Source organism: Apus apus, chromosome 1 (assembly GCF_020740795.1).
Source record: "Apus apus isolate bApuApu2 chromosome 1, bApuApu2.pri.cur, whole genome shotgun sequence".
Taxonomy (NCBI): domain Eukaryota; kingdom Metazoa; phylum Chordata; class Aves; order Apodiformes; family Apodidae; genus Apus; species Apus apus.
The window spans coordinates 7,607,477-7,628,381 of NC_067282.1; the positions used below are offsets into that span (position 1 = coordinate 7,607,477).

Here is a 20,905-nt window from a genome sequence, read left to right on the forward strand (position 1 = left end):
TGCCTGACAACACTTTAGGTGAAGAAATTTTTCCTAATATCCAGTCTAAACCTCCCCTGGCAACTTTAGGCCATTTCCTCTTGTCCTATCACTTGTTACTAGGGAAAAGGGATCAACCCCACCTCCCTGCAACTGCCTTTCAGGTAGTTTTAGAGCAATAAGGTCTCCCCTCAGCTGCTCCTCATACAACTTGTGCTCCAAACCCTTCATCAGTTTCATTGCTCTTCCTTGGATGTGGAATATCTTGAGATACCCATTTGCTGTAACTTCTCACCAACATTATCCCCTATACACTGAAGTGGACTTTTGAAACTGGATTTCTCTTGATACTCTGGTATGAAGGCTTATGCTGTTACTCAGCATCCCTCTCCCTCGGTCTGTGCACACAAAACCATGTATTTTTCTTCAGTACCTCTGAGATTCTCAAATCTTAAGTTTCCTTTGGTAATGAAGGAGAGGACAGATCAGGATTCAAGCACTGGCAAATTAACATTATTGAAATCAGAAGTCTCAAGATATGCATGATAAGAGTTCCAAAGGGAAAGCAATTTTGTAATAGCACATGAGAAAAAAATGTGCACATGTGAAGTCATGCAGTGGTTTTTAGTCATGGGGGAGAGGTCAGGATTACTGTCTGTAACCACAACATGCCCATGATGTAGTGAACTCTTCAGCCCTGAGGTAGACTCAGGGGCCATTGCTGCAGTTCATCTGGCACCTCAGGAAGGAATCACTTGCTGGCTTATGTAGGGATGATAATCTGTAAAACTTGCTAAACTACTACCTGGACAGGAAGAAAAGCCCTTCTGCCTTTTTTTTTTAAATCAAAAAAAAGCTTCTGCTCTTAAAAATATTTTCTATCCCAGAGAACTAAAAAAATAGTTTGAACAAAATACACAGAACCACAACTCATCTGTGGAGCTGGCTATGCAAACACTTGGCATTGTCTGGAATGTTGCCATTCTGCCTCCTCAGTCTGCCTGCCTCCTGTGGGAGGTTCACTCCTCAGCGCAGTCTCACACACACCCCTCCAGGGCTGCAGGCTGGTTTCTTCGTCACTTTCTTTTTCTCTTTGCAAGACTTGGTGATGGTCTCAGCTTCCTGAAAGAAGGGATCTCTCAGCCATTAAACAACAATCACACAAACGTGCTACCTCGTAAGACAGGGTTTAAAAGTACATGGTGTTGAGTAACTGCAAGAGTGTTGTGTTCAAACTGAAGCTGAGGGCAGAGCACAGTCCCAGGGCATGGGATGACAGTTACAGCCAGATAAGATTTTGTGGGAAAACAGAACTTGTATGGAGCTTTGTTTGAACCGTCCTGGAAAGTCCTGTGCAGCGGAGAGCGAGAGGAGCAGTGCTCCATGTGGCATTCAGCCTTGGAGGCAACAAGTAGGCTAATTTGTGTCCATTAGGGACAGGCCCGACTGGCTGGCTGGGAGGGACACATCCTGTCCTTGTCTACATGGCCCGACTGCTCGTGACTCTTTGAGGTGTAAGGGAGGGCTCCAGGGACAGAGGTCCTGTGATAAAGGCCAGGAGCACAGCCTGTGTGACTTTGTCTGGTGATGTGCATGCAGTCCTGGGCCCTAACAAAGCCTGACTTTGTATGTGAAGCAAGCACTGGGCATCTCCCTTACCTTTTTCCTAATTAATACACATCATTAGTCTGCTAAGAACCAATCAATACTAGTTATCACCTGAGTCCTGTCTTGCCAATAGGGGTTAAATTAGTCTTTGAAGCCTTTATTCAGGGAGAGAAGAGCATCTCCCCTGGAACAAGTCGACAGGCCTCATCCACTCTTCTTTCCCCCAGGCAGGGACACCTTGGGTAAGATACCACGACTTTCACCTTTAGGGATGAAAGCACCCCCTGTGTATTGTATACTTGGTATTATTATTGCTAGCAATATTAACAACATCTCTTAGTAGCGCTGTTGTGGTCAGTGCATTTACCAAAGGCTATCTTGAGCTTGTTACACCTGTCACCTTAATAAATTACCTTACATTTGTACCTAACTGCTTCGTATTTGCCACTTTGTGAATCCACTCTCAGGCAGGCCTCACCTGAGGACAGTGGGGCAGACAAACATTGTTCAGTGATCACATACATGAGCCTTTAGTCATAAACTGCTGATGAACTCCTGGGACATAGGACTGCAGCCCAGCTGCCCCCAGTGCCCCTGTGTGAGAGGGTTGTTGGACAACAAGGGGCCGTAGCCTGAAATCTTATGGCTTCAACAGGAGGGTTCCCCCCCCTTTAACCACACATCCGTGTCACAGTGAGCCATTCAGCTACATATCTGTCTCACACACACACCCTGCCTTGTGCCTTCACCAACACTGGCTAGTGGAGATTTTGTGGCAGTGCACTTGCTGGTGGTGATTTTTGTGGTATTTGTAGGAATCTGTATTAAAGTAGAGGAACTTAGAGGATAAAAGCCTGTGTGTCCTTGTGCATTACAGCATCCTACACACTCACGGTTGCCATCTCTGTACCAGGTAACCCTTTTGGTGGTGACAACACCCCTCCTGGAGCACCAGTGCAATCTCAGATACCAGCCAAGATGAACTGCCAGTCACTGCACGTGCAGTGTGGAAGCACTCGGGGATCAGTCCACTCCCTTTCATTAATGATGATGAAGAATATCAGTGCTCCTCTGCCAGGGTACAAAGAGAAACTGAAAACCTCCTGCAGCGGAGACACTGTCAGGACGTGACAAAAAGCTACTGCTCACTTCAGTGTTCCAAGCTAAAAGCTGCTAGCACATTCACTCCAGTATTTCCTAGCGCTGTGCCTGGGAATCTTAGGGAGACAAAACATGCCCAAGCAACAGGCAGTAAGTAGCCTCTGTCCCACACACCGGGGGAGCTCACATGGCACTCACCAGAGGCAGAGCAGAGGGGACACGGGTTTTCTCCAGGCTCTCTCTGAGACGGTTTATCTCCGCACGGCAGCCATCCAGCTGGCTCTCCAGCTTCTCCCGCCTGACTCGCTCATGTTCCAGCTGGGCCTCCAGCTGCTTCACAGTCCTGCCAACAGCAAAGCAGAGAGCAGAGCATCAGGCGTCTCCCGACCTGCCCTAGCTACTCCACGTGCCTTTGCTGAGGAAGTTTAGTCAGAGCAGAAAGCAGCGCAGTATTCCTCACACCAGCTGTGCTGGTGGGAAGCACAGCGTGCTCCCGGCCCAAACCCCTTCGCCACAGCTCTAGGCGGCTGGTTTCCCTTCCTCGCTGTCAGCTGTGCTCAGCGCAATCCCACCACCAGATGGAGACATCTTCCCACACACTGAGCCACAGGCCGGGGTCTGGGGTCCGCGGTCACCCAGAGCCATCTCCGGCTGCGGAAGAGGGAGGGTTCAAGGAGCAAGAAAAATAGTATGAAACACGGGGAAAAAAGCATACAACTGGGATTCTGGATGGGGTCAGTGTGAGGGACCAGCCTTCAGGACACATACTTGCTGGAATTGGTGTCAAACCCCCCCATTGTAACCCCTAAACGAAGTCTCGTTTGCATCCCAAAAGGCCTGCCTGGGAGGATGGAGACTGCACTGATGGCTGCATATGGCCTGAGGCTGCATGTACAGCGATTGAGGATGGAGGGGTGGAGGGGGCAGGTCCTCTCCAGCTGCTCAGGCTTATGGCTTAAACATGTTTGCTCACCCTTGTGAAACAAGGAAACTGCCTGTAAAACAGGGGGCTGCAATGGTGGGCCTGGGGAGCCTCACTGACACCAACTCTCCCCCGTCGGCTGGCCCAACGCCGGATCCGGGACTGGTGATTTTCTGTTATCTCTCCATAAACTTTTCTTCTCCTACTCTCTCTCTCTCTTCCTTCCTATCATCAGTAAGCAAAACAAGGCCTAACCACAATTTTTCCTCAGGTTGTGCAGCTTAAACCTATATGTATTGTACTTGTGTGATCTAAATGTCAGCCTGTATGACTGTGCAGCCTGAGATAACAATTGAGATATAATTAAACCTAATATTCAAATACAGACCTTGAGTGTCATTTCACCTTAATCTGATCAAGGGGTATTGGATGGTCAAGCATTTCCTATAACTGTGACATTTTAATCCCTCTCCCTGGAAGGGCCAGGTCTGAGACAAAGGCTGGATCCAGCCACACCTGGGCTCCTCTCTGAGGATTTTAGAAAGCAAGGGGGTCTGATCTGAATGTCCCTGGGTTGCCCTGCCCGGGTCTTTATAGTCAGGAGCAACTTTTCCTTTACGTGTGCTTCTTCTACATCCTTCCTATGGATTGGCTTAGCCACAGATGAGAAATACTCAAATGACAGCCTGCATGACAACAGGGAACCTGAAGCTCTGGCTGATACACAAGATGTCATCAGTCATACCCACAAGAACTCCTAATTGAGATTCCTGGAACTGGTTAACTGAGCCATAATTCACATCTATTCTTATTATAACAGCAACTGACCTCAGCAACTGAGTCATCTGGAGCTGAGCTGTCTCTCCTGTGCAACAGGATGAATTAGCACAGCTACAAAGATGGAAGACTGGTAAAAGGAAAAGGGAGATGTCTGCCCTGTGGATCCAAATGTCTCAGCAAGAGCTGCCACATTTCCTGAACTGAAGTATTCCTGACTCACACAGCCCAAACCCACCAGGCTGCATCAGCCCACCTGGGGAAGGGAAACCAGTGCCTGGGGGGGGGACAGGCTGACTTCTTGCATCCTTCAGGTTAATAAGACTCAGCTTCAAAATGGTGTGACATACACATGGTGACAATGTTTTCCATGCAATGCAGCCTAGCTGAGCCACCCTACAGCCAGAAAACCTGGACTAAAGCAGGAATCTCTCAAAAAATGTTCTACAGTGGCCTTCCCAAGTGGCAACTCTTGCTTTTCATCAAGTAAAATGGTGTTGTTATTAAATATTTTCAAATAATTAGGGTTTCCGGCATATGATAAAAGCATCTTGGAGTTTATCCAGGGGTAGGAACTCCAAGAAGGGTAGGTAGGTATGCTGAGAAGCAGTATTTCCATTTCAAAAGGCCAGTGTAGAAGCTAGGGATGCTCTCTGGCCTCCACAGATGAGAGAGACCCTTTGTAGATCCTCACACTTTTTCTAGATTAGCTGCAAAACCCCTTAAAGAGCCTTTTCATAGTCCTACTGAACACCATAACCTTTGAATAGCTGCTCTATGAAAAATGATCTGCAATTTCTGCTGTCAGTGACTTTCCCCATCACTGCAAACAGATTGCTCTGACCTTCCAATGCAGACACCAACATCTGAGCTGGTCACCCTGCTACTTTAAAGCCAGGAGACACACTCCTAGAACTGATTAATATCATCCTGAACTACAAGTCTAGTTATGCCTTGAAAGGTGTATGCCTACACCTTGCCAAGGAGTCTAAAAAGGAAATCAAGGTAACTAACTCAGATGTGGATGTCTACACTGCAACCATACCAAGTAAAGGAAGATGCACTTTCAGCCAAAGGCTGATCTGGAACCGAAGAAGTCCTGATCTCAGTTTTTTTGGCTAATATGATGATGTAAAATGAAGTATGTCATTCCAATCTGAGACACCTATTACCTGCTCCAGATCTACACAGACTGGCAAGTCTGCTGTCTTCTTGATGGCATACAAGCCCTCTAGATAGTCTCTTCTCAGTGCCCAGTTGAAGACATTGGTTTGCAGTGGTGCAAACACAAGTAGAAGTTGTCACCTAGAGAGACTGAGAACAGTGGGTAGCCAAATCTTTAAGAGGTAGAGGTGGAGACAGGGCTGTCTTTTGGATGCTGCATTACTCTAGAGAGACAGAAGGGCTTTTCTTTGAAACCTAGACAGTCTGCCCATCAAATCACCTGACCAATCTAAGAGAACCCTTTCATTTAATGGGGACCATGAGAATCAGATGTTATGAAAAGTGCTTCACATGCAAGGGCAGGTTTGCTGAGATTTCTTTTTTCTGTGGTCTGGATATGAGCTACTGCTTCATTGAGCATAGAAATATATTGCCCTTGACAGAGAAATGTAGCAGTTAATCAAATAATTTCTGCAGTATATGTTCTTCCATCCAAGCCACGTTAAGACTACTAATGCCTTCTTTCATGTTTATTGAAGTATGTGTATATACATATATATATATATATATATATATATATGGCATCCTCAATGCAAACAAAACAGCCAGGGCTTATCAGACCTACTGCCCATATGCTGCAGGAAAATCTGAAGGCAGAACAGATAATCTTGCACAAGCACAACAAGTGTGGACCCATCAAATATTTCTTTTGTGCTATGGAGCTGATCTTGGTGGTAGATGTCTAGAAATGGTCAGAAGAATTGCTGAGGTCCATTTTTTTTTGTGTTGGCTAGAGTAGTTAAGTGGAAAAGACAGACTGGCCAAAGCAATTTGAGTGTAAAAAGGCTCTAAAACAGGCCTCACAGAGTTAAACATTAGCAGGGCAAGTTAACCTTACTTCTCAGCTTCCCTTTCTTCTTTTTTCATCTTCTTCTCCTCTTCAGTTATTCCTCCCAGCTGTCTGTAGTTGCTGTAGGCAATTTCAAGAAGTTGCTGAAGTTCTTGAATCTTGTGATAGGCCCGTACTGTAAGACAGAGTTCTCCAGGTAGGTGAGATGCATGGTGAGGACAGTCATGCTGGAATCCAGTAGTCTGGAAAATAGTCTCACAAACACAGAGCAGGAATCACATCGCTCAGCAAATCCTGAGCTACACCTAACACCCACACAGCAAACAGATCTCAGAAATAAGCAGCAATCCAATATGATTTCACCAACACGGATTAAAACATTTTAACAACTATGTTCTGCCTTCTGCTGTGCTAATTTTCCACAATTACTTTCAATGCTCAGTGGCACTGATATCATGTCAACTATCTTATCTCAAAAGGTCACAGCAGTTGGCAGAAACTGTGCAACTAGGACTATGATGCCTTGAGACCAGCTTTTCAAATAAGGAGTGATGGAAAGACAGTGCTTACTGCGTGCGTTCCTCTTCTCTGCTTTACCCAGGGTTAAATCTTCTTTGCTATCTGTACTCCCTTCCACACCATGTCTTTCAAAAAACTGGATGTTGTTTGCATCTAGTTCTTCATCACTAGAGTTACTGTCTCCAGTTCTTTGTGTCAAAAGCTCCACAGCTGCCAGCTGGGCAAATCTGCACAGAGAACAGTTAACCTACACTGAAATACCCCCATCATATGGAAAATGTAGCCCTGCATGTGATAGAAACTCTCTGAAACTCTTCATGTTCCCATTTATCAGAGGGGAGCTCAGGATTAAAGGAAGCACTGGTACAAAAAACATGACCAGCTAATCTGCTTTCTGTAGTATTTTGATGGCATGAGCTCTGGAATCTTATGACAATTACTCCCACATCAGATGTATCTCTTCCTTTGCAGATTTTTTTTAATTGAATCTCACCAGAAACTGCATCATTTTCATTAATGCAAACATCATCTGGCCTTTGCTAGCTCTCATTTACTTTGTACAGCTGGGATATAACAGCCCATAGCTTCCCTTTGCAGATGAGCTAGTTTTCAACTTTTACATCTGATCTTGCTCAAGAAAAAAATGTGGAAATTAAAACCTTTAACAGCTACAATGGAGCTTTGCTTATCAGAATGGGAATTCATGGGCCTGATCTGCTCTTCCACCATCACTGAAAATCAAGAGTCATTCCAACAAAGTTGACATGATGTTGATTTATAAACACTAAGTAATAAATGACAGAGCTACAGGATATGTACCTCTTGGCTACATCCTTTGGAGTCTCTCCAGCATCATTTGTAATGTCACAGTTGGCTCCCATTTCAATCAACCACTGTAGGCAATGGATATGACCCTGTCCAGCAGCTAAGGAGAGGAAGGTGCACACAAGCGAGTTACAAACAACTGAAGTGTTTCAAACCCAAAATGTCATCATTTGATCATTATTTGACATGTCAGAGGTCGGGTTCACTAAGACACCACAGGGGAGATACTGTTTAAGGCCAGGTTGGATGAAGATTTGTGCAACCTGGCCTAGTGGGAGGTGTTCCTGCTCATACCAGAGAGTTTGGAATCTGATGATCTTTAAGGTCCCTTCCAACCTTAACCATTCCATGATTCTATTTCAAGAGAAGCCTCTATTTCAGGATGCTCAAGTCACATGGGTACCTGCAGTTTTGGGGAAGATCATGCAGTGGGGTTTTTTGACTCTCTCAAGTTCCAGAAATTTACTGGCAACTCTTCCTGAACATGAGTTAAACTAAACTTGCCCAGTCTCATGTGCAGAGTATCAGACACACAAGCAACTGCTGCCTCACACTCTCTTGCAGTAAAGCCTGGATTATGTCACAGATTTGCAGCAAAGCACTGTCACTTCTTTCTGGCTCAGGGCTCCCTATGGGGAAACAGCTGGTTGCCCTGATCCGTGGTGTGTGGTGCTGTCTCATGGAGGAGAGAAGCCAGGGCTTTGTTGCTGTAGCTGTAGGTACATCTTTTCTTGGGCCAGACACTCAAGGCAAGGGAGGGGATTGTCTACTCTGCACTGGTGTGGCCTCACCTCGAGTACCGCATGCAATTTTGGGCACCACAATATAGAAAGGACATCAAGCTATTGGAAAGTGTCCAGAGGAGAGCCACGAGGAAGGGTCTGGATGGGGTGACTTATGAGGAGCAGCTGAGGTCACTTGGATTATTCAGCTTGGAGAAGAGGAGGCTGAGGGGTGACCTCACTGCAGTCTATGGCTTCCTCACAAGGGGAAGAGATGGGGCAGGTCCTGATCTCTTCAATCCTGTGACCTATGACAAGACTCAGGGGAGGTTTAGGCTGGATATCAGGAAAAGGTTTTTCACCTATAGGGTGACTGAGCACTGGAACAGGCTCCCCAGGGAAGTGGTCACAGCACCAAGCCTGCCTGAGTTCAAGAAGGGTCTGGATGGTACTCTCAGGCACATGGTGTGATTCTTGGGGTGTCCTATACAGGGACAGGAGTGGGACCTGATGATCCTGATGGGTCCCTTCCAACTCAGCAGATTCTATGATTCTCAGCTGCAGCCTAACCCAACAGCTTTGCCTAATCATGATCTGGCATGGCTCCTGCTCATCCCACATGGTGCCAGGAAATGATGTCTCAAATATGGAAGACAGTATTTGACATGTCTAGCTGAATCCTGCAAGCAGTCTTTCTCAAGGAAGAATAAATACACTTCTTGACAGCACCCCCTCTGGATGTTTGCCAGATTTGTTTTCTTACTGAGACAAGGAAATGAAATCACAATCAGCAGCAGGATTTCCCCATAATTCCAGTATTGCACATAAAGATTGGGGATGAAACAATTGTAGGTTAGCACAATTCCAAGAAATGTGGTGGGAGATAATATAGAAAACACTTTTTAAAGCAAGGCATACATTTTTATAATGAGAACTTTAATTATGTTTTTTTTTTAAGATTCTACCATTTATATCTATTTGAAAAGAAGTGTGGGAAATAGTGTTAAAAGCATATTGCAAGAATACCTCCCTCTTCCTTTCCTATCCCATTTCTTCTTTCAGACATTACTATGAAACCCTCAGACACAAAAGGACCCTTTTTCTGTAATGCTCATGCTCCTCTACATATCAAGATGCCAGATACCAAAAGTTTACCTTCCTTCACAGCCTCCTACCAGCTGACTTTGTTATGGTTTTTACAACAGAACTGACATGTTCAGTAAATAAAGGTGCAGGCCACAATGCAGATCATGCTTATAACTTGCTAGTCAGTGTTTCTAAGTCACATGTCACCTAATTGAAAATGACTTAGTTTGTAGTTTAGATGTTGTTTTCTCTTTAATACAAACTCTCCTTTCTTCAGCTTGGTTATTTTGTTTTTAAAGTGACATCTATGCACATATACATCACAAAAATATGTTTTTCAGGGTTGCCCTTCCGAGCCCTCAAGAAATGAGATGCTGTTTTTCAATAAGATTTTCTGATGAGCAGCCACTTGAAAAACTAAGTAAACAAGTCAGCAACAACCAGTAACAAGCTGAAACACAGATCATCATTACTGACCTTTGTGCATGAGAGTGGATCCCTTATCATCCCGCTCATTAATATTGATTACTCCACTTCTCACTAATCTTCTAAGCACTAATAAGTCCCCTTTGAAAGCAGCAGCATGGGCTGGGAAAGCCAAAACTGAAAATGAAATGGACACAGATGCCAGTAATTCCACTAAACAATGTCTCACTACTTGCCTCTCTAGTAGCAACTTATGCACGGACGTAAGTTCATAGCTGCAGTTAGAAAGGTTATTGTCCCCCTTAATAAATTGAAATGCAGCTGCATAACTAGCAGGTTTCATCATAGACCTGACTAAATATGTCTTGGTTATGGCTACAGGCATTTTATACAGTTAAGAAATTAATTTCATATGCCTGGAATAAAAAGTATACCTTTATTTTACAGCTGATGTTGTATTACTGGATGTAACTGGAGTCATCTCCCTGGTTTGAATTTTATAATCTAATCAAATGCAAAAGCTATTTTACTTTTTCTTGCTTAAAAACTACCCATACAGATTTTTTTTTTTAACTATTTTTTATAGTACTGACATATATACTTATATGTATAATGAGAAAAGACTAACAGATAAAGACAGTAAGTGCCTGGAAAAAGCGCAGAGGTGAAGGTGCACTTCTCATATCCTTGCTCTGTGAAGGTTCTCCCCACAGTCCTTGACACACTTGCATCCCTCAGCTGTTCTGACTGCAGCAATACTGCTGGTTAGTGAGTAACTTTCATTTCAGTGGGACATTTCCAGGCTAAGTTGCTATTCAATGCAAGTAAGAGATGCTGAGCAGGCAAATCTGGAAACTCATTACAATTATACAGCTCTTCTGGATGTCTACTCAAGTCTAAGAAGAACATGTGTAACTTGGTATTCATAGTGCAATACAGTACAAGTTTTATTTCAATAATGGGCAAACCTCAGACACTTCATACTGAGTGTCCCAATATTTAGTCATCAGTGAGTATATCAAGCATGGAAGGGGGCAGCTCTTCCTTACACTGGTTATTTAAATGCTCATACAATTTTCAGAATGAATTATTTCTATAGAATTACACTGCCTGTTTTAGCAGTATCTTGATCCATACTTACCTTCCTGTGCCTTTGGATGCTCCTCCTCTTTTTCCAGACCATCAATATATTGCAAAATATTATCTTTATAGAATCGTTGAGCCAAGTCCCTTGGAGTCTCTCCATGGTCATTCCTGGCTTTCAGTGTGTGCATGACACTGGCCATTTTACTGACCAAGAACTTAAAGCAATGCAAGTGTCCTTCCACAGCTGCTAGATGAGCTATAAGAACAAGGTCAAACAGGGCACGTTAGAGCCTTGCCTGCTCACCAGGCAAGCAGTGCCCTCACCACTACTTAGATCTACCTTGTCTACCAGCACTTGAACCATCCAACATAGCACAAGCAGGAGCAGCCTCATCTGGATAGGGAATGCTCAGCTCCTATCCAGGATAGAGATGAACTCTTTGCAAAGGAGGTAAAGGAGTCCAGGATAGGATCTGCAAAGAAGATTCCCTGGCAGAGCCAACTGCAGACACTGCCAAGAAACCACTGAGCACTAGCTAGGAGAGTGTGCCACTGGGGTCTCGTCTTCCCTTGGAAGCAGGTCTCACCCCTTGGCAGCTGTTTGACTTAATTGTCTTCAGAATATTCATTACAAAGGGCCAGCAAGGAATGTCCTTGATTAGCAATTAGGGCCATTCCTGCTTTTGTGCTGCCACAAACAAGTTGCACCACACCCTTAGTTACCCCACCTATAAAATGTGGACAGTGACAATCACTTTACTGGGTAAAGTATTTGAAGGCATGTCCCATGACAGAGGCTTCTATTCACAGTACTTCTATTAAACATTGTTTTCCTTCAACTGTTGTAGACAACTGGTGTGTGGAGGAGCTGCTACACCTCACCACGGCAGTTACTGCTTCCCTGTGGGGGTCAAGTGGCTCCTTCCCTGTCCTTTAGTCTACACTCAGGCTTAGATATTTGATAGTACTAGAGTGGCTGGGCCTATAACAAAGTAAGAGGTACAAAACACGTGCTCATTATTTTGAAATTAGTAGTATTCTATAGTCTCACTAATGAGAAGAAGTTGCCAAATAAATGTTTATTATGTGTTATCACTCCATGAAAATGCTCTGTAAAAGCTGGCTGATGTTCTACAGGCCAAAGGGTTAGTTTGTCTCCAGGTAAGAATCTCATTAGCTTCATAGTTAATAAACAATATACCCAGGACCAAAATAACCCCATGTCACTTCAGTTAATTTTTGGCACATGCAAATTCTATATTGCAAACCATCTACAGCCTTCCAGGGCATAATTGCTCTGCAAGGTGATATAAATTTGTTTTATGGCAAGATGACAATACTTAGGTACAAACAATTGCTAAAATTTAACATGACAAAATCTGAACTTCACCAAAATCAGGGCAGTTTTTCCCATTGTCTTAGTTATATTCAGTTAGTTACTCAGGGATAAGTGAAAAGAAGAGGTACCTTCTTAAAATTAAGTACTGATTACTAGTCATCTGGTGAAAAACTGACTCAACCCTTGTGAGTCCTCTTTCAGATACCTAAAATCTCTGGGGTAAAACTTCACCTTTGGGAATGAAACTTTTTAAATGATTATTCAGATGCCTGTCCTGTGCAGGAAATGGTTGCAAAAGCTCAATGTTTTCTGCAAAGAGGCAAGGGGAGAACATATTAAAGAGTTTTATTCTGTCTGTGTCTTTTTGCACAGTTTCAGTGGGATGCTGGGGAAGGAGCTTTTCATAGGTGGCTTTTAACTTGTGTGTTTCTTAGTGGCTAGAATATGCTTAGTAGCATATTTAGTGGTGCCACACCAGCCTCAGGCATGCTAAGCACTTGCAGCTGAGATGAAAGCCAAAGAGCACTGTGATGTCAACACAAAACATGTGGCTTAATGCTGAGAACTTTAAAACCCCCTCATCTCAGGCAACACGAATATGCAGTGGGTAGTTGCTGTTGGTATCCCAACTTCTCTGTATTTTATCTAGCCTTTTATACAATCAGGCTAACACTACTGGCTCCTCTCAAAGTGGTGAGTGAAAAAACAGTGTCTGTGAAAAATTCAGATGTTGTGCTACAATTAAATTAATATTACATTTAGAACAGGTTTAACTAGTGAGCAATAAAAGAAGCATGGATATGGCCAAAAACTGAATAAAGAAAGAAAAAAAATATTGACTTAATAAGCACAGCCCATTCTGTACATTGAATGAGTCACATTTTTCAAAAGTATTAGCATGTTATAGGTAAATGAAGCCTCTAGTGTAATACACACATGAAAAAGCTGCAGCCAGTTTTTAAGTTTTCAGTGTATGGAGCTGCAATCCCAGTTAGCTTCTTCTGGTAGACTCTTAGGAAACATTACAGCACTGTCCAGCTACTCTTGAAGCTAACATAGGTAAAGATTATTTAAGTTCACTCTTTCACAAGCTGAGGAAAAGCTGGTCTGTACAGCACAGCACTTTTATTAATCTTTTACTAGCAATGTTCCAAAGCATTTTCTTGCCTTCGAATGATACTATGATCAAATGAAACAGAACAAAGGCTGGAGGATCAATCTTCTGCAGATGCCAAAAAAACAACAAAATTTTTCTACAAACCAGCACGTAAGTAGAACTGTGCTGGCATTTGCCACCTCTCCACAGAAGCCTGTTATAAGGGAAGTGTTCCCAACTGCAAATAAAGCTACCTTCTGTGCTGCCATCACAGTGCCTCACATCTTGACCCCTCATTGCTAATACACCAGATGTCCTGCTGGGATGCAAGAGCCTCACATCCTTTAACAAGACCCAGATATGCAAAACTGAGCATAGATAGCAGTTTACTAGGTAAGTGGTGCTTAACAGAGGGTAAAAGATTTTAAGAAGGGATTTGAAAATATTAACTCTATACAAGTTATAAAGAAAAAAAAAATGCCATTTGGAACAAATAATGTGAAAAACCATAAGAAGGAATATGCTAAAAGGGAAGGAATTATATGAGAACACAGGGTATGAACAACAACAAGGTACAGAGGATATTGAGGTAGTGGTGTGGTAAGCAGAGGGACTCTGGAGAAACTAGGAAGAGCAAGGAACAAACGTTGTCCATTTTTTGTGCTAGAGCAGCAACACTTGTGATTACGAAAAGAGTAAAGATTACAGTTAACACAGAATACTGATATTCCAGAAACCAAGATGAAGAAATCACAGGTAGATGAGAACAAGCATTTTAACAAATCAGTTAAGAAACAGTGGGATTAAAAAACCTGCAAATGAACATGCCAGAATCTGATCACACTGGCACAGCCATTAAAGCTGGGCACAAAGTCAAAAAGGAGCATAGCAGCATAGAGCAGCTGAGACTGCCTCCTGCTCCACCTACCCTTCTCCTCCTGTGACCTCCACTGGCACATCCACTCTATCACATGCAGAGAGGCTGCCCAACTACCTACACAGTGCTCTCAGCCAGGCCCAGCCTGCTCCCTGTTCCTGCACCTGTGAGCTCAGATCCTTGCCACCAGCAGCAGGAAGCAAACAAGATCCTATCACTGACAGACACATACTTTGGATTTTATAAATTCCCTCATCATTATAAAATTGGAATAACAATGGTGACCACACAGAATCAACTAGCAAATGCTGCTGGTGTGCAGTATTTATAATTTGCTACAATTATGATATCACACAAAACTGTAACCAAACTATATGATTTATCCTGATGTACCTGGAAGGTTTCCATTGTTATCCACATCATCTATACATGCTCCCCATCTAACAAGGAGCTGCAAACACCCCAAGCGACCATGGAAAGCAGCGTAATGAACAGGCTTCCAGTCATTCCTGTCTGAAACATTTACATCCTAAAATGAAAGCAAGAAGTTAATTAATTGGTTTCTGCATCTCAGACACACGACAAATTTTATAAATAGTACTCAGCTGTTCATTGTGTTAAATTATGGAAATAAAATCAAATAACTTTATTCAAAGTTTATTCAACTGCCAGGTAGGCAGTTCTCATTCCCACATAGATATTTTTGACAGATTATTGATTTTATTTTAAAAATATACATATAAAGGATGCTTTTTTAGACATACTTCTATCACTGCATTGGTCATTATCCCTTAATATGCACCTAGATTAATTTTATTTCTGTTTATGTCTCTTTTCCTATAGAAGATTTGTACAACTGCAAAAAAAGACACCCACCACAATGCCTGATCTTCATTTAATAACACCCTCAGCAGAACATGGTTTACTCATGTGGTTGATTCTCTCTAGATTTCCGGATCATTTCCCTCATGATTTATGATTAAAAAGTAAAAATAAATTCAGCAACAAGAACATACTAGTAATTAATCTACTGTCCTCAATCTCAGTTTAATCTGGGGGTAAAAGCCTCTCACCACGCCGCTTCGCAGCAGGGTTTGCAAGGTGTAAGACTGCCCGTGTGCTGCAGCCAGGTGTGATGGTGTGCACCCACGATCATCTTGAGCTTCTGGGTTTGCTCCACTTCTTAACAAAGCCTAGAAGAAAAGCAAAGCAGAAGCTCAGTTCACAAGCAGAAAAAGCGAATATTGCCTAGCAGGATGACTTGAGGTGATCAGCAGGATCACCCTGGGCTGACCTCAGGGCCCTGACACTACACAGAACAGATCCGTGCACAGATAGCGCAAACGAGGGTACTGGTTTTCGCAAGAGTGACTTGATTCCAGATGTAAGGACATCAAGATGAGATACTCATAGCTCCATTAGGAGCTCTCTCAGCTGATCTTCATAATGAATTTGTCCAAATGGAAGAACTGCCCTGCTTACTGTCCCTTGAGAGTGAATGTTGACACGTACCTGCACGCAAGCATCCTGACCTCGGAGAGCCGCAAGGTGAGCTGCAGTCCAGCCCCCGACAGTTCTGAGTGCTGTATCAGCTCCGTGCCAGAGCAACCAGTGGAGGCACTGCTCAATCAAAACCAGCCTTTAATTTAACCATATCATCTGTTTAAGGCACATCTTAACTGCAACCTATCACCCTGCGTTACATTTCAAAACGGTATTGGAATACTTTGTTATTGAAATACAACACCCCAGAGCATGGCTCAGCCAGACCATGCGCACTAGGAACTTACAGGCTGTTGGACTTTCCAAGTTTCACCCAAGTGTGCAAATAACCTACTAATTCAAAACCTAACACTGATTTTACAGTAAAGTTCCTTAATTTCACTCTTCCAGATTTAAACTGTCATCTGTGAGAGTATTTAAAAGGCATGAGGTAAAAGCACTGGAAAAAAACAGCTAAAACTACTGGCAGGAAAAAAAGCCTCATTTAATGTATTAGGCTTCTTAGGTGTACACAATCCCATCTCTCCTTTCATGCTTCCATAGCTTAGTTTTGCTTATTCACCTTTTTTCAGCATATACTTGGCTTGCAATGGAAAGCTTTATGGACTACCCAAAACTAGCTTGAGGGGCAGTTACAGCTTTCTGTTCTACATTATGATGATTTATTATCTTATTTTAGGCCAGTGTGCCATTCTGGTTCCTCTGCTGTTCCCACCAAGGAGCTTAGCAACAAACAGATGACAGGTGATTCAATGAAGTCTAATCCATTGACTGCAAAGTAGGAGAGTCAAATGAAAAATGGTAATATTATAGAGGCAGAAAAGGGTGGGTTAACAATCTGTTTTCAGGGTTGAAAACATTCAGCATTCTCTTGATAGTTTCTGTGCATTCCAGTAAGAGCACTGCATGTATCTCTGGATTTTAGCAAGAACTTTACATTCTTTTCTTTGGGACAAGGATTTTTACATGGTTAATCATGGCCTTGTTGCTTCAAGGTTAGATCTCTATGAAGATTGTATGACAAGGCTGCAACAAGAAGGTGAATGCTGTGCCAGACACAGCAGCTTAGTCCTGGAAGTTCAAAACACTCATGTAAGAACCTGCTGATTTCTCCATCAATAGTCAATGGACTTATTTATTAAAATAAAATGTATTAGGACTGTTTCTAAGAGAGTGAGGCATGGGACAGGACATTGGTAAAGAGAATTAACATGTTTTCATGTCACTTCTCACCTGTTCCAATCACATGCAGAACATTTTACAGGATTTTCTAGATGTCCCAAGAGAGGATGGAAACACAGTAGGGGCACCACAGGGCACACTTTGCTCCGAGTAAGAAAATCAATAATTTTGTAAAATCTGGCAACATTAACTACTAGGGGCATCAAAAAGGCAAAATAAAAACCTAAAATCCTGTAGTTCTGCTCTTGATCAATGTATTTCATGAGAAAATCCAGTAGAGATTGTGATTTCCTGCGATCAAATCTGGCAATTTTGTGTCCAGCTTCTCCCAAAGAAATAAATCATTAACCTATAAAACCTTGCTGTCTATGAACATTAACATAATGTTTTACCTCTAGACTTCCAGAGTGTGCAGCACAGTGCAATGGTGTGAATTTGTGGGCTAAATCCATCTCATTAATACCAGCTCCACTTTTTATCATTGTTGCAAGCTGTTCCACATCACCAGCTTTCACTGCCTCGTGTACACTGGTATAATTTTGCTTATTCTTGACAGCTACTGAGGAATAATAAAAGGGCATTAGTCAGTTCAGCAACATTTAAGAGATAGGAAATGAGTGATGAATCAAATATCAGGGTGTCAGCTTCTCAGGAACCAAGCAAAATGTTTGGAGTAACTGGGAGACTGAGAAATCCTAAGTCACTTCTGTTTGTCAGAAACAGCAACATGCAAAAACCTGAGACAGCCATGCCCCTCCAGCCCTGGAAAAGAGCCCCAAAGAGTAAGAGCCAGAAGAAAGATGACCAGAAGCACAGCAAGAGCAGGAAGGAGAGCTGCTCCAGCTATGAATGCAAATGTTGGAGCAGGTCTACCCCAACACTGGCTCTCTTCTGAAACTGCAGGCATCACAAACTCTTTCATTTATCACATTCTCAAGTATGGCACCAAGGAGGCTTTGCTCTCAAACATCAGTTCCCAGGTGTTCCACGTGGCCATGCTCCTGCATCTGCTGCCCAAGGACTTGGCACAGCACCACACAGCACAATGGAGGGTACCAGAGCCTTCACCAAGTGAGCATACCATGTAATTGCTCTTGACTGAGCTACATGGATCATCTTCAGGACAAGCTGATGTCAAAATTAAAGCTGTTGTAAAACAACAGCTCTTCATATATCATGTTAGTAATCCTGCATTGCTCTCTTGCTAGAACAACAGCATTGCTCTGTCACAGCACACTGTTAGCAGCCTGATGTTTTGCTCCTACCAAAGTCAACACCATTTCCATTGACTCCAGTAGCACAGAATCAAGCTTGACCTACAGAAGAAGTGGGGTCAAAAAAAAAAAAAATCCATCACCAGGCCATGGAATCAAATAACCTGTGTTCTCCTTCAGGCCTTTCCACCTATTAGCTACTGGACACATTGGAAACATACTGGAAACTGGAAAAATTAGTGACTGGAAACAATGATGGGAGTTATATATCCAAACCTCCTTGCAACATCTTAATATCTTGCCAAAACAGAAATATGTAAGTAGATACAATGGCTGAGGGGGCTGACTTCAGATAGCAAAGTGTCAGAGGAATCTAAAACAATTAGTAATCACCTTCTAGAGCAGTCATCATTCCGGTACCAAAATGCACTGGCACTGTTCCATAAGATTTCACACTGTTAAAACTCTGGAAGAGGTGGGCTACTGTTTTGCAACTCAAGCAAGCCTGAAAATGTAGGTATTAAGGTATTCGTGCCTCCATTTCTCCACCTGTGGGGAAAAAACGGTAGTAGAAGTAAAAATCGTTACGCAATGTGAGATTAAAAAAAGAAATAATATAAGTGAGATATTGGATTGATACATTTGTGATATGTGTAAAAAAGTACTAAATACAAGTAGAAACAAACTGTGCAGTTTACCTGTGCCTGTTTTCCTGCAATCCGTGGTGTGACAGTACTGCTCAGCAGATTTGGGGTTGGCACAGAAGCTCTTTCAGTAATCCAGGCCAAGTGTAACACAGCCTGTGCTGTAACACACCACTTGACCTTGTGGCTGTGTATCACCCCACTCCCACCTCCCCCAGCTCAGCAGGCTGTACTGCTGCCCTGTGCAAAGCGACTTCAGTTAGGAACCAGGACTCTTCTCTGCAAAATACTGTGTGAACAGCCAACAGCGGCGTAGAAACACAGAACGTTTCAGGCTGGAGGAGACCTCAGGAGATCATCTACTTCATGTTTCCAAAGACTATCTAAGTATGCTTGGTGGTTTGAGTTATTTTTTTAAAGAGGCAGTATCACCAGGATATAATTTTCCCACAAGGGAGCCATTTCTCACTATGTCAAGTGAGGGTTACAGACTTCAGCACAATCATACAGACTTACACCAGGGGAAGACCTGGCCAATTACGCTACGTGCCAAAGCACTAATGTGTTTAACACTATGTTCCAGGGCAGTAAATCCAAGGTAATCCATATTATTTTTTTTATCCGGGAAAAAAAAACAAACAACAAGGCAGATCAGCAGAGTGAATTTTGCCTTCCTTTCTCCCTCTGGAGATCTACAGCTGTACCGAGACTGATGCCAAATGCTGCTGCGTGGCTTCTTAGTGCAGAACACCACGAACACCCTGAAGGCAGCTTCCCTGGGGACTGAAGTTCAGTGAACAGCTGTTCACACAAATTCTGTACAAAATACGTTGATTCTGAAAGGGAACGGCAGTTTCCATAATTTTAGTGCTTCTTTTCATTATTTTCTTGTATTTTTTTTTTTAATCAAAGCTATTTTCAAATGCCCGCTGGACATTCTAAGAGAAAACTCCTTTGTGGCAGGAATTAAGCATTTTAAGACGAGTATCTGCCCAAAAGTCGTTAGAGGAATGAAGAGAAAAACAACTCAGGATGGGGGAAGGAGACGAGTTCAGGTTTTCCGGTATTTCTGCAACACACGCGCACACAAAACCAAGCAACAAGCAATAAAAAAAACCCCAAGAACACAAACCCCAGCCCCGGCCGCAGCCTTGGCAGCAGCCCCAGGGAGGATCGCAGCCCCAGCGCCCGGCGGCGCAGCCAAGGCTGGGAGGGACCGCCCGCCCTTTTCCCGCATCTTTGGCGAGTATGGAGCAACCTCGGTATTTTTGTGGAAGCGCCCCGTGTCACACACGGAGGATTTCGGGCAAAAAACGACCGAGGAGGCGGAGCTGAGGGAGCGGCGGCGGGCGGCCGCCACGGCGGGTCTCGGGGGAGCCGGCGGGGCTGCCCCCCCAGGTCTCGGGGAAGGGGGAAAAGAAGAGCGGGCGAACCGATCTCACCGGCCGGAGGGGAAGGCGGCGGCTGCTGGCCCGGCGGGCCCTCCCTCGCCTGCCGCGGCCGCAGGGAGGTTGCTATGGGCGCGGGCCGTGCTTACCCGGCCCCGCGGGGAGCGGCAGCCCGAGGAGCACGGCGGGCGGGGCGGCCCTGCAGCCTCGGCGGGCGGGGGGAGAGCGCCCGTGGCCGGGGCGGCGGGTCCGCGCCCCCCGGAGCGGGGTCCTGCCCGGAGGGGAGGTTCGTTCGTGCGAGCTGGGAGGGCTGTAGCACTTGAGGGGGAAGGATGGCGTGGGGGAACTGGCATGGCCGGGTGGTGATTTTTGGCACCCATTTGGCAGCCCTGGGCTTGTGTCTTCATGGCGTTCCTCGGGAGGAGCGTGACAAAATCAGCATCTCTCCTCACCTCTGAACCTGTTTCTGCTCCCTCGGCAATAAAACCCGACTCCAGTCCCGATTTGTACATGTTTAACCCTCTCCCTCTGCACGAAGATGTTCCTAGAGCACAAGGGAGATGTTTTTTGTCCTGCAGTTAAGAGTCCTCCTCCTCA

At 44.0% G+C, this 20,905-nt stretch overlaps 1 protein-coding gene across 5 annotated transcripts; it reads right to left on the reverse strand.

Moving 5' to 3' along the window:
• Positions 1-703: 703 nt before the first annotated feature.
• On the reverse strand, positions 704-20,450 carry ANKRD42 (ankyrin repeat domain 42). 5 transcript variants are annotated; one of them, XM_051620840.1, is made up of 13 exons: positions 20,363-20,450; positions 18,670-18,825; positions 17,455-17,621; positions 15,890-15,997; positions 15,451-15,570; positions 14,771-14,906; positions 11,121-11,321; positions 10,031-10,156; positions 7,740-7,845; positions 6,972-7,147; positions 6,450-6,576; positions 2,887-3,031; positions 704-1,101 (listed from the first exon to the last, which is right to left on the reverse strand). In XM_051620840.1, the coding sequence occupies exons 2-13, from the start codon at positions 18,686-18,688 to the stop codon at positions 1,006-1,008; spliced, it is 1,527 nt and encodes a 508-aa protein (XP_051476800.1). In that variant the 5' UTR covers positions 18,689-18,825; positions 20,363-20,450; the 3' UTR covers positions 704-1,005. The 5 variants fall into 5 exon arrangements, with proteins under 5 accessions (XP_051476800.1, XP_051476806.1, XP_051476792.1 ...); XM_051620846.1 differs by lacking the exon at positions 20,363-20,450 and adding an exon at positions 18,975-19,185 and having other exon boundaries at positions 17,455-17,618; XM_051620832.1 differs by lacking the exon at positions 20,363-20,450 and adding an exon at positions 18,975-19,185.
• Positions 20,451-20,905: the final 455 nt, after the last annotated feature.

Coding starts and splice junctions, on each gene's coding strand:
- ANKRD42 (XM_051620824.1), bottom strand. CDS start 17,643: ATGCCCTTTTATTATTCCTCAGTAGCTGTCAAGAATAAGCAAAATTAT. Junction 7,846..10,030: donor ATCCACTCTCATGCACAAAG/GTCAGTAATGAT, acceptor TCCTCTCCTTAG/CTGCTGGACAGGGTCATATC. Junction 7,148..7,739: donor CCAAAGGATGTAGCCAAGAG/GTACATATCCTG, acceptor TTCTCTGTGCAG/ATTTGCCCAGCTGGCAGCTG.